This window comes from Podarcis liolepis, assembly GCF_965112155.1.
Source record: "Podarcis liolepis genome assembly, chromosome: 14".
In the NCBI taxonomy this organism is placed as follows: Eukaryota; Metazoa; Chordata; class Lepidosauria; order Squamata; family Lacertidae; genus Podarcis; species Podarcis liolepis.
In genome coordinates, this window is record NC_139569.1 from 46,919,691 (window position 1) to 46,933,136 (window position 13,446).

Here is a 13,446-nt window from a genome sequence, read left to right on the forward strand (position 1 = left end):
CCAGTGAGCAGAAACCAGTTCTGCTTGTACTTTAAAAGTTGAGACCAGCATACCATGAACTGGTATCTTTTAAGAGCAGGTTGCACATCCCTCTGACTCCAGTAGGCAGGGCCATGCGTATCAGACTTGTCCACACAATGTGTTAGGAAGAAGCCTTTTCCCATTTCAGTTCTGGCTTGCTCTAAAGAACAGGAGTTTTAACAGAGTTCTGTCATTTTCTGACCAAATTTCCTTTCCCATCTCTCCTGGATGAGTCTGACAGGGCAAGAATAGAGTACGTGTACTGTCTTCTCCCAATTGACCAGCACATCAAATGACACTGTACTGTTTCTTTTGCAAATAAACTAATGTCGGAGGACCACTGCTTCCCCATCCCTGTGCTAGATAAAGGGATCCTAGTTCAAAGAAGAGTTTGGTCAGATGGTGTTCTCATCCATCTGGAGGAACCTGCCTTACTGTTTCCCAGAAAACGATACTTATCAGCAGGAAGTAATGAGGCTGAAAATAAACAATCCCTACGTGTGTGAAGAGGAGCAGGACTTTGCTGTGATAGGAGATCTGCCTCCAGTTCTTTGGACTGTTCTGTTAATTGATAACTTTCCATTGCCTCGCCTGAGGCATGAGTGGATCTGACCAAGAAGGAATTCCCTACGTCTCATGAGGAGCAGGACAGAGTTCGATATTGCTGTGAGTTATTTGCCAGCCACTCAGGATGAGATCACTAGGGTGGGCAGCATTTATTTTGAGGGAAGAGAGCATTTAATTTGGGGAAAGTCGAACAATCGAGCGATGGGGGGGGGCATTTCTAAACCTGGTCCAGGAGACCAGAGAGAGAAAAACAAGGGCCATCTCTGGTGCATTTGTATCATTTGCTTTCAAAGCATTTCTGTGCGAAGAAAAGAACAGTCCTGTGTGTGCATTGTCAATGTGGGGAATCTCTTTTCTTTGAGGGTGATGTTTTGACTTTTTCAAGGGCCCCAACAGACTGCACCTTTTACTTACCATGTTAAAAGAGGATCGAGCATATTCATGGAGGAGCGACTAGCTACAATGGCTATAATCTACCTCCATAGGCAAAGGCAACAATGCTTCAGAATACCAGTGGCTGGAATCCGCAGGAGAGGAGAGTGGGCTTGTCCTTGGGATCTGCTTTGTGGGCTTCCCATAGGCATCTGGTTGGCCACTGTGAGAACAGGATGCTGGACAACATTGGCCTGATCCAGCAGGACTCTTTATGTTGTTATGTTCCTCCTCCTGGGCAGCGCAAGACATCGGCATACCATTTTATTAGTGGGCCAGTTCTTTTCCCAGCTCGGACCTTTTGCAGCCCATTCATGTCTGCACTCCGATTTATAATCAGTACAAGACCAGACAGCAGGATTGGTGTGATCCTGAGACAGGAGGGTGCCGAGGGCTCCTTTGCTTCCAGACTGACTATGCACTGTCTTTGCCAGCAGTTCAACTTCAGGCAGCTGCAGAGATGGGAGAAGTCAGGATTTCACTTGGAGCTGGCGACAGAGGTTTGGAGAATCCAGCGTTAGAGCTCACGGTAACACCATCACTGCTTCTTAACTCTGCCCTTTGCACTTTCTCAAAAGAGGACCATGTTGTTGTTGTCATTGTTTATTAATTTATATAGCGCTTAATGATAAAATAGGCTTCTAAGCAGTAGAATAACTGTACCTTTGTATGCCTAGACCAGAGAGAGCAAAGGCCACCTCTGGTGCATTAATATCAACTGCTGCTTTAAAAGCATTTATGAACAGGAAATATTTCCCTGTGCCCTTTGGCAGGAAGCAGACAGAAATCCGCAGGTGGCAGAGAACCCTTGGCCTTCTGAGTTCAAGGAGGGCAATGATGTGCATGATACTTCTTTCCAGAGGTATGGAAAATATATTCTTTATTGATTCATTCTGCGTTGTGCAAATAAAAATAAAGCCACAATGAAGCTTAAAAATCCAGCCCAGCTTAACCCCCAAATGTAAGAAGTGATCACAGTAAAAGACCATATAAATCGTAGGCTTTGAAAACAACCAGCAAATGCAGGATACCTTAAGGTTTGGACAGGTACTTACAGGAGGAGGTATCCCTTCTAGACTCCCCCAGCAGCCTCAGAATTGGAGGGAAGGTGGTTATCCAAAGTCATACTGCTGCATCCCTGGTCCCCACAGCAGTGACTTGAAGGGGCATCAGGTAAGCATCCTCATCTGCCACTCCCCTGCACCTTTTAACAAGAATGAAGGGAGTCACACAGGTGCAGAAGCTCCTCCAGCCTCTTGCAGGACACCTGGGACTGCTGGAGCTACAAATGGCAGCCCCGTTCCCCCTCTTTCAGACATGCACCCAGGCTTATTCTCTTGGTGTGATTCTCTTCAGGATCAAGAATGCAGCAGCTGAGCCTTTCTCTAAGGCAAAGTGCTTTTGCAAGGCTCATGCCAAGATACTACGGAAGATCTTCTTGGGCATCCTGTGTGCAGGTGAGGCTATTATTCATACACACACCTTGACACTTTTGTGGCACTGGAAGGAGTGGGGGCGACACACCTAATAATTTGGGTTTTCTTCCCTTTTGGTAAACCTCTAGGCCACATGAGCTGATCATATATGACCCCTCTAAAAGTCTCCACACCATTCTGAGAAATTTCAGCTCGTGTCATGCTGAATGCAACGTGATTGTTAAATTCAAGCCGGTGTACGAAGGAAGCAACGGGTTAAGACAGAAAGGTGTAGGAAGTAAGCCCATTGCTTTCTTCACCAATATGAAAACAATGTTCCCTGGGGAAGACCAAAATTCTCCCAGTGTTTCAGGAGTAGCTTTTAAAAAAATCCAAATAAATTTTGGCTCAGATGGAACATTGGGAGGGATCTTTGATTGAGAGCAAAGTGATGAGCACTTGTAGGATATAGCACCCCTACAAAGCCCTCTAGAAGCAGTTGTGCCTGGTGCCCATTGGGACTGGTAGGGCAGAAGACAGGGAGCCTAACAGTAGGTGGCGCCAGAGGCAATTACCTCAAGACTTAATTCTGCATTTGTAACCATCTACCTTCCTGCTAGGGACGCGGGTGGTGCTGTGGTCTAAACCACAGAGCCTAGGGCTTGCCGATCGGAAGATCGGCAGTTTGAATCCCTGCAACGGAGTGAGCTCCCATTGCTCGGTCCCTGCTCCTGCCCACCTAGCAGTTTGAAAGCACATCAAGTGCAAGTAGATAAATAGGTGCCTCTCCAGCAGGAAGGTAAAGGGTGTTTCCATGCACTGCTCTGGTTCACCACGCTGGCCACATGACCCGGAAGCTGTCTTTGGACAAACACTGGCTCCCTCAGCCAGTAAAGCGAGATGAGTGCCACAACCCCAGAGTCGTCTGCGACTGGACTTAACTGTCAGGGGTACCTTTACCTTTTTACCTTCCTGCTGAGTCCTACAAGTGCAACACTGAGAATAGGAAGCTGGTTGTTAAGTAGGGAGTCAGGGGTTGGCAAAGGGTAGGCTGAGATTGATGGAGCCGTGCCCCCTTTGTCCTAATGGACCAACTTCCACTGTCCAGAATTGCCCACAGCTGTTTGCTATTGAATGCGGCCTAAATACCGAATGAGGTGGGGCGACTTGCTAGATTTCAACATTGCAGTACCTTACCTCAGTGCAATGGCCTGGAGAGAATAATATCTTGATAACTACAGGGAGAAAGCAGAGCCCAGCCCTGCACTGTTGGCAAAGGACTTGACCCACAGGTGCATTTCCTGACCTTTGCATCTCTTCTCTCTAGGCTATGTGGCCTACTTCATTGCAGCCTGTTGGCTGGACTTCAACCGAGCCTTGGCTTTGGTCATTTTGACTGCCCTGGTGGTTTGTTTCATGATCTATAGCATGGTCAAGAAATTCTGGGGTTCCAAGATTGTCCAGATGTTCGGCCCTTTCCGAAAATGCTGCCGGAGCATCTGGCCATGGCTGAAATGGTGAGTTAGGGGCTTGCTGCACAGATCCGAATAGGAGCGATCTCCACCCTTGTAACCATCCATTGTGAAAACTGCAAGGGAACCTTTTGCAAATATGCTCAGGATGGTGCAGTTCTCGACACGCTTAATCTGGCAGCAAACCCCACTGAACAAAATGGGACTTACGTCAAAGTAAACCTGAATAAAGTTGCACTCTGTAAATGTATCTTGCTGTAGATGGATAGCTCTGCAGTGATTTATTCCACACTGAAAATTATCATTTTTCTTAAAACAACAACTCCTTTTTTCAGTCTTAAATACAGTTTTCCACATTTTGTGGCATTTCTTTCTTTCTTTCGTTGGGGGGGAAACACTCATAAAAATTAATCAGCATTTTAATGCAAATATATTGTAATGAACACATTTGTATTGGCAATTCTGACTAATGTACACATTTTTGCAAGCAATTTTGCCCAATATAATGCATTTTTGTGTGTTATTTTTTACAAATACCTTCATTTTTAGCACACTTCCCCCTAAAATATATATTTCTGTGAACACCATTTGTTTGAAGAACTGCATCGCAAAATTCCAGTAAGAGCAAATTTCAAAGGATGGTTGCGTTTTGGTTTGTAGATTGTTTGGGAAAGATTCAGCATCAATTGCTTACTGAATCAAATCTATTCCCCATCCCTAAATTCAATGTTATACAATAAAATGGCAAAAAAAAACCACAACCCAATAGAAATGGTAGAGAACTTCAACCAAGTTCTGTTGGCAAGCAATGTGCCAGAAGAAAGAGCTGAAAAGACAACAGTTCAGTTCTACAACCCTTCAATCCAGCAGGCCACATGCTTGCTAGAATAAAACTATCTTAGCTAGGCAGTGGAAGGGGGTGAGGAGGGGGATGAATCCCATAATCATGTATGGACACAGTCTTGCATCCCAACCATCAGGATGTGAAGAACAGCCTCCCCAACAAATCTCATTTATTTAGCAAAGCCTGTCTGGGTGTATCTCTGCAATAGTGGTGATCTGCTTCCCTCCTAGGGTGCTGTGTGCAATCATTTTGATCGGCCTGATAGTGTGGCTGGTTCTTGACATGTCCCAGAGGCGAGAGCAGTTGGTGTCCCTGGGTGGCTTCGCTGCGCTGGTGCTGGTGCTCTTTGTCTGCTCCAAACACCACGGAGCCGTAAGTAGCTGCATTCTCTTTGCCCTGGGGTCCTTAGATGATGTGATACACCTACAACCCACACTTTCCCACAGATGATTTGATACATCTGCAACCCACAATTTCCTGCCACCTTCCCAGTCTATAAAACCCACAATCCTATGTATCTATCCCTGGGAGTAATCTTCTCAGAGTTCGGTGGGGCTTAACTTGAGAATTAGCAGTCATAGAATTGGGCTGAGGTTCTGCTAGAGTTCAGGCGCCAGATTTTAAATAAAACCTGCAGAGTGGTTGGGCAAGATAGAACTTCGTAACGATAAGACAGTTACAGTGGGGTGGGTGGGTTGTAGGCCTTGCTTGATGCCAGAAGTCCAGAACTGGAGCGTTCCAACAAATGGCAGTCCACCATCTGTTTCTGAAGACACGCAATGAAGGACAGTTTATTTATGCCCTACCTTTCCAGGCAGCCTATGAGGCATGCCCTTCCCCATTTTAATCCGTGTGAGGTGGGGCTGCCTGAGAGGTCATTCAGCAAGCTTTATGGCTGAGTCAGAGCTTGGACATAGACCTCCCCAGTGTTAGCCTGACACTCTAACCACTAGGCCACACTGGGTTACTCCATCTGCTCTGCTTTTTCCCTTTGGGGGCAACAGCTGACAAGTTCAAATGGCTCTCATTCAGTTGATTTGCTCACTTAAGACCCTCTCTCACGGAATCCAATTGAAATATGTAGAATTTGAGCTGATTTTTTGGACTTTGCACAGCAACCACCCTATTCATGCTGGGGATCATTGTTGCCTCCTTCTCAGGTGAATTCAAGAAATCAATGTGCTTTGTTAATCCTGAGGTTAGCACTTCTGCAACCTGGGGCTATCATTGAGTCTCACTGACATGTCCCTTGGTTTCTGTATTCACAAGATTCCCTCTTGTGCTGTGTTGCAGGTGTCATGGAGAGCTGTGTTCTGGGGGCTTGGCCTGCAGTTTATCCTTGGAGTGTTCATCATCCGGACAGAACCTGGATTTCAGGCCTTCCAGTGGCTTGGTACTCAGATTCAGGTGCAGAGCAGTGTTGTTGGAAATGACTACATCTAAGTGCATTCTTTGCACTCCCCAGCTCCCACATTCAGCCCCAAGTATATGGATTGCAGATCCAGTAGCATCCTCTACTCAAGATCTTGGGGAGCAGCTGCTAGATGTAGATGCAGCGGCTGGTTGCTCCTCAACTCTTCCTTGCTGTATTATACTGTATTGTTTTAATTAGTGTTTTTATAGTTGTTTTGATTTTGTGTGGAGTGCCCTACCTGGGTGGATGGAGCAGCCAAGTAATTTCGTTGTCCCCGAGAGGGGGCAATGACAATAAAGATATTATTATTATTATTATTATTATTATTATTATTATTATTATTATTATTATAAACAGGACTGGGTTGGTTCAAGTTCAACCAATATTCAGACTCAGTATTAGGTAGAGGTAGCCAATGCAGAGCCCCATGAATATTGTTAGACTCTAAACTCCCATCCAGCTCAGCCAGCAAGGCCAATTGTCATGAACGATGGGACTTGCAGCCCAAGAACATCTAGAGGGCACCACATTGGCTACCCCTGGTGCAAGGCAGCTTCATGTGCCAAACATCCTAACTCAGGGGGATGAGAGCAGCCCTTCCTGAGACAGGCGGGAGTGGCAGATGTCTTGAAAATGTGAAATAAAGACCCGGGCAAATGGAAAAGGCAAGGCAGGGTGTTCACGGTATATAAGAATGCATTCCATTAGGGGTGCATCAAGCTGCTCCAGCACCAACCTGGTCCACAGACAGTGAGCTAGCATGGCAGTTTTATTTTCCTCAGTGGGGTGGAACAGAACTGATTCAGATGGCGGGGAGCCACCTTACTTTGGTGGTGGCAGTAGTGGCAGTGCAATGTCAGTACGGCTCTCCTTCTCTTAATACCACCACCTGTGAAAGGACTTCCTCTTCCCTTTCTCCTGCCACTGTCACCATAGATGGCCAAAGTAGCCAGAGGTCTTGCTCTCTGACTGTTGTCATCTTTCCTTGCTCCCAGCATGCCGGTTAGCCATAGTGTTGTATGCAGAAGGCCCCCAACATCTCCAGGTAGGACCGGGGAAGATCCAGTCTGAAACCCTAGATAGCTGTTGCCAACCCTCAACTAGATAATCTAATATAAGGCAGCTTCCTAATGGTGGTGGCAAGGGCTCTTTATGGGGGAAGTGGTCGTTAAAAAAAGAGAGAGTCTCTGAGCAGCAGTGGGGAAAAGCTATCTATTGTGTGGTGACCAGGGTCATGAGGCCTGAATAAGACTTGCACGAGTAGCACCTCTGGCTTCACAACGATGCTTGAACTGTCCACTGTAACATCATATGTACATTTCAGGAAAGATGTTCCAAAATAAGCACTTAGGTCTCCGCCTTATCCAATGCAACTGAGTAAAGTCCTGTGCATACTCATTCTCCTCAACGTTCCCTCTGTTCCCTTATAGACATTCCTGAACTACACCACAGCTGGTTCCAGCTTCGTCTTTGGAGACAAGTTGATCCAAGAGGCGTTTGCCTTTCAGGTTAGTTTAAGGGGCATGTTTGACCCTAATCTCTCTCTCTCTCTTTCTCTCTTTCTCCTTATCCTTCCCTGAGTCATCTTTGCTATTGAGTCCTTGACACGAGAGGCTGGCATTTCATTGTGTGGTTGGACTGGGATAAGACCTGTCTGAGCTGTGGGCTACAGTCTGGGCAACAGGCCTAGTGTCGTTATCTGGCATAGTGGGACAAAAAATGCCAGGGTCCATGGAGCCCATCTGTGGTTGACATCAGCATTCTTAATTTTTATTTCTTTTAAGAGCTATGTCCTTTGGAAAATTCATGCCAGGCCAGGTAGTTTTAGCTGCTGCCATCTTCCCTGTCTCCAATGCTTCTGGGTTCTGTTCTGATGTGCACTGCGCATGTTGGAGACATTGGGGAAAGTGAAGAGGGCAGCTAAAGCAGCTTCACTGAGTGCTACTCCTTTCAGCACCAGGGTGAGGAAATCCTGGGAGACGGGAGTTGCTGTGCTTTCCCCACCAACACCTGTCCCTACTGCTTTCTGCCTCCTCTTCCCCCGATAAGCTTGCAGGTGGCAGACACAGGAGCAACACTTAGGAGGCATCAGAGGGCACCTTGCCCATAACCTCCACAAGGCTGCTGCTGTCTTCCTGGAATTTGCACTCACAAATGCTCCCAAACAAGCCAAGTGGTGAGTTTCTGGCCATTGTGTTAACTCCACAGATGTCCAATCATGTTAAGTCTACTTCGCTTTGCCAGTGTGGGCCATTGGACTAGCTCACTGTGCCCAGGATTTCTATAACATTCTGCACCTTACAAGCTGCTCAGACCTTCTGTGCTCAACTTTATAATCAACCCCTATATATGCTGTGTTGTAGGTTGTCTAGAACTCCCTAAAGCCTGACGTTCACTGTTTGCTTTCTGCCTCCAGTCATTGCCCATCATTGTCTTCTTCAGCTGTGTGATGTCCATTCTCTACTACCTGGGAGTCATGCAGTTCATAATCCTGAAGGTAATGCTGAGCACAAGGCTCTGGGCAGTGGAGAGATGCTTTTGAGCCCCCACTGTGTAGCTGAGGAGGGTCAACCATTTCTCTCTACCATGCAACTTACTATAAAAGATCATGAAAGATCTCTGAGCTCCGGAGAAAAACTCCCAAGATAAGTGTGTGTGAAGATTTTGGACGGTGTGGGAAACCTAGGTAAGGCACTGCTGCCTGCTAGTGGGGAGGGAGATCATGCCACAAGGATGGAGAAGAAGTTGCTCTTGCAGGGAAGATGAGGCAACCAACATGGCTGTGGTAGAGAGAAGGGGGCAGGAAGAGTGATTGCTGTCACAAAGGGGAGGGTTTGTTGATGGAAAGTCAGTACTAAGACATGTGTGATGGAGGGGACGAGAAGCAGGGACCAGCTATGCTGCCTGGAGAAAAAGAAGGAATACAGGAAGCCTTCTTATACTGAGTCAACTCCTTGGTCTACATAGCTCCATCTTGTCTACTGGCAGCAGCTCTCCGACATTTCAAGAGAGGGGTCTTTTGGCCCTATCTGGAGACACCAAAGGCTGAACCCAATAAGTTCTGCGTTCGCTCATTGCTAAGCTTCATAGCTAAGGAATGGGTATGGGGAATGGCTGTGCTTGCAAGGTGAGCCAAACAAGAGCAAGAGGAAAATTCATAGCTACTGAAGATCTTCGTTGTCAAGTCTTGGGGCTCAGGTGGCCTCAGTGGCACAGAGTGCCTTCCATCAGCTTTGTCTGCTGACCCAGCTACCCCTTATCTGGACAGGGATAGCCTAACTACCGTTGTCTATGCTCTGGTAACCTCAAGGTTAGATTACTGCAATGCATTATATGTAGGGCGGCCTCTGAAGACAGTTCAGAAACTTCAGTTAGTGCAGAATTCAGCAGCCGGGTGTCTCACTGGGGCAACTTTTGAGCATGTTACACCGATCCTGGTCCGACTGCACTGGCTACCAGTTAGTTTCTGGGCCCCATTCAAAGTGCTGGTTTTAACCTATAAAGCCTTAAACGGCTCAGGACTGCAATACTTCAAAGACCGCCTCTTTCCATATGAACCTACCTGGACCCTGAGATCAACTTCTGAGGCCCTTCTTCATGTGCCTCCTCCATGAGAAGTCCGGAGGGTGGCAGCACGAGAACGGGGCCTTCTCTGCAGTGATTCCCCTTTTGGGGAATGCTCTCCCCAGAGAGGTTCAGCCGGCGCCTTCATTAGACACCTTTAGGAGTCAGGCAAAAATGTTCCACTTTAACCAGACCTTTGACTGATCGACATCCAGTTCCCTTTTAAAATGTGTTGGGGACGTGGCGGGTTATTGAGTTGTTCTTGTTTTTATTTTGATTCTGTATTCTGTGTTTTTCTATCGTGATTTTATCCTGTGAATAGCCCTGAGACCTGTGGGTGTAGGGCAGTATACAAATTTAATAAATTACAATTATTATTAATAATACTAAGTCTTGTAGGCTGTGTGACGGGGCAGTAATGCCCTCTGACCGTCTCCTACTCCTTCCTGCAGTTGTCCTGGCTCCTGCAGATCACCATGGGCACAGCAGCCACGGAATCTCTGAGTGTGGTGGGGAACGTGTTTGTGGGAATGGTAAGCAGGGCTTCTCTTGTTTTGACCCCTGCCCCAGGCAAACCTTCATTATACACCTTTAGGGACCAGGGAAAAAAACATTCCTCTCCAACCAGGCTGATTAACGTCCTATACCCTTTTAAATGTGTTTGTGGGAGGGGGTAGTGGGCGGGGGTCATTGGGTAGTGTGTCTGTTCTTGTTTTTCTTATGCATTTTTTGTTTTCATCTTGTATTTTTATGTTGTGAATTTCCCTGAGATCAATGGATGAAATGGACTATACACCATCATCTCAAAATGCCCAAATTTGAGCACAATCAGATCAGGAGTGTTTTACTTCAAGACTGTGATTTCTTCTGTTTGGTTTCATTTGCTCTGGAAGCAAAAATCTCTCTAAATTCACTACTTCTGTGAGTGCTGTTTCTAGGGCTGCAAACTAGGGGGCAAAAACTCTGCAACATGTGCCTCTCCCCTTTTTTCCCTTCTGCCCTCCAGACAGAAGCGCCACTGCTCATCCGTCCCTACCTGCTGGACATGACGCGGTCAGAGGTTCATGCTGTGATGACTGGTGGCTTTGCCACCATTGCCGGCAGTGTGATGGGAGCTTACATTTCATTTGGGGTGAGTCAGCAATGCAGAGAGCTACCCAAGGTCCTGGTTGTAGAAGGCAAGTTTCCATTTTACCATAAGTGCCCTTTCTGGAGGGCACAGTAGTTGAGAGAGTAATGGCTGGACAACTCCAAGGGCTCTTGTATTTAGCTTATTGGTCTGGAATCCATATAAATATGGTTTCACACTGAGGTTCACAACAGAAACTTCCACCACCAAGCAGGCCCTGTTTCTCCTTGTCTATCACATGTCAAAGAGCAAAGTGGCTTGCTGGATTTAATATGTAACATTTTTTAGTTCTTTGGGGGACACCAAATATGCCTGCCATCCCATCATTCTACCGTATTGTGGTGCTACTGAGATATGTATCCAAGATCACAATCCTGCATTTACATTCTGCTACAGATTGATGCCTCATCCTTGATTGCTGCTTCAGTAATGGCAGCACCTTGTGCTTTGGCTATGGCTAAGCTTGTCTACCCAGAAGTGGAAGAATCTAAGTTCCGGAGCCAGGAGGGCGTGAAAATTGCCTGTGGGTGAGTGTAGTCAGAGCACATGAGGATCATGAGGCTGCCCAAAGGATCCTGGAAGGGTGCAGGATTAAGTGGGAAGAGGGGTGCAGAACTAGGGGAGTCAACATCTGAGAGACACAGGAACATCTTTGCACAACTTCTCCATAGCAAAGAGAAACAGAGAAAGCTTGGAAAAGAAGCCAACGTGAAGTAGGGAGAACTATTGCAGTATAGGACTCAGTTGATGAATCTTTGGCTCTCCAGATGTTGCTGCATTCCATCTCCCATCACTCTGAGCCAGCAATGGCCAATGAGAGCTATACTTCAACATCTGGAGGTTCTACCCACCCCAGGCATAGTGAGCAGCATGTTAGCCAGAGACTGCATGCACACCCTGCCAGTAATTATTTGGCATGAGTACTTAACTGCCCCAGTGGAATCAACAATTTAGACCATTTACTGCTATAAATAGAACGACTGGAGTTGCTCTTCATATACAAATCAAAATATGCGCAGGTCTAAGTCAAGTGGATTAACAGCTAAATAATGCTCAAATGTGGACAAGCCCTCAGATAGTAGGATGCAGAATTGTCTGCTGAGCTCTACGTGGTGGAGCTTTGTATGTCATTGCTGCTTTGCCAAAGGAGGCAATTTTTGGGCCTGTTTTCTTCTCACTTGGTGTATTGTTGGTGCAGGGAGGAGAAAAATGTCCTGGAAGCTGCCAGCAATGGAGCAGCCGTCTCTGTGGGGCTGGTGGCCAACATTGCGGCCAACCTGATAGCATTCCTGGCTGTACTGGAGTTCATCAATGCTGCCCTTGCTTGGCTGGGAGGCATGGTCAATCTGCCAGAACTCTCCTTCCAGGTACCATCCACAAGGCAGCCACCCTGTGAGTACACCAGGGTGGTCAACGGATGCTAAGAGGGAATGATATGTGTATTGTCACTTATTGGCTCTCTTGCCCTCTCACTCAATGGGTTGCCAGGGCAAGGACAGGTCAGACATCTGAACCGACTGGTGCAGAGGGCTTCCCCCTACTGCTTCCATCTTTCAGAATGCTGTCAGCGGCTCCCGGCTGGTTGCCCAGGAAAGTATAAAGACAAGGAAAAGTTTCTTGCCGTCCTTTATTTCAATCTTTACAGAGAGAGGCTATAGAACCCAGCCTTTTGGATAATGGCGTTGTCCCGAGTGAATCTCCACCCCGTCTCTCCCACTTCCTCATTTGTCTGTCTCATCATCTCCTCTACGGGTGCTGCTACGTGCCCTCTGTCTTTGAGCTCTTTGCTCTCCTACTTTTAAGGCTCGCCGGGTTCTGGGAAATGGAGGGTTTGGGATGCTTTCTAATGACGTGTCAACTGGGTTTTGTTCTGGCTCTCCCATTATTTCCCAACTTTTCCCCTCATCTGCCTCTGGGCTGTGACCTCCCTCAAACCCATTGTAAATCTATACTGTCTTCCTCTTCCTCCTCCATGGAAGGGTTAGGATAGGGAGGCGGCCTCCACCATTACTCTGCCCAGTCCCTTACACCATCACTCTGCCCATTTCCATTTCCTGTCCCCATTTCCCCCCATTTCACACTCCATGCTCCCCCTGCCCACATGAAATTAGGTTGAGGGCCACAGGTTGCCCATCCCTAATCTTGCCCTCTCCTATAATCTTAGTGTGGAGGATTTACTGTGGATTCACAACAGATGTGGGGAGGGGGTAGCTGGGCAGGAGTAGAGATGGGAAGTGAGTTTGTGCCATGGATATGGGTGCTAGTGAGGATGGGTGGGGAAGGTGGCCTGGGATGGCAGAAGTCATGTGGGTACCTGACCATTGATTTTATTTCTAAACCTTTCTTTTCCCTCCCAGTTGATCTGTTCCTATGTCCTGGTGCCTGTAGCATTCTTGTTGGGAGCAAGTTGGGAGGATGCCCCGGTGGTAGCTGAGCTTCTAGGAATCAAGATATTCTTAAATGAGTTTGTGGCTTATCAACAGCTCTCAGGCTACAAAGAGAAACGATTGAAAGGACTACCCGAGTGGGACGGGACACACAAGCAGTGGATTTCGGCAAGTGCGCCAGTCATGTGGTGGAGGGGAAAT

At 47.1% G+C, this 13,446-nt stretch overlaps 1 protein-coding gene across 6 annotated transcripts in view; it reads left to right on the top strand.

The window, feature by feature from the left end:
* Positions 1 to 13,446, top strand: part of LOC310693489 (sodium/nucleoside cotransporter 1-like) — a 24,764-nt gene continuing 11,318 nt past the window's right edge. Inside the window, exons 1-14 of one of the 6 annotated variants that reach the window (XM_083475690.1) lie at positions 47 to 687; positions 1,312 to 1,520; positions 1,794 to 1,882; positions 2,377 to 2,477; positions 3,763 to 3,952; positions 4,982 to 5,123; positions 6,045 to 6,158; positions 7,596 to 7,673; positions 8,582 to 8,662; positions 10,182 to 10,262; positions 10,736 to 10,861; positions 11,255 to 11,385; positions 12,057 to 12,225; positions 13,216 to 13,413. In XM_083475690.1, coding sequence (XP_083331816.1) covers positions 1,335 to 1,520; positions 1,794 to 1,882; positions 2,377 to 2,477; positions 3,763 to 3,952; positions 4,982 to 5,123; positions 6,045 to 6,158; positions 7,596 to 7,673; positions 8,582 to 8,662; positions 10,182 to 10,262; positions 10,736 to 10,861; positions 11,255 to 11,385; positions 12,057 to 12,225; positions 13,216 to 13,413 — 1,686 coding nt within the window. In that variant the 5' untranslated portion in view covers positions 47 to 687; positions 1,312 to 1,334. Of the gene's footprint in view, positions 1,550 to 1,793; positions 1,883 to 2,376; positions 2,478 to 3,762; positions 3,953 to 4,981; positions 5,124 to 6,044; positions 6,159 to 7,595; positions 7,674 to 8,581; positions 8,663 to 10,181; positions 10,263 to 10,735; positions 10,862 to 11,254; positions 11,386 to 12,056; positions 12,251 to 12,346; positions 13,414 to 13,446 lie in introns of those variants that run through there. The other 5 variants (XM_083475692.1, XM_083475693.1, XM_083475694.1 and 2 more) reach the window with 5 other exon arrangements.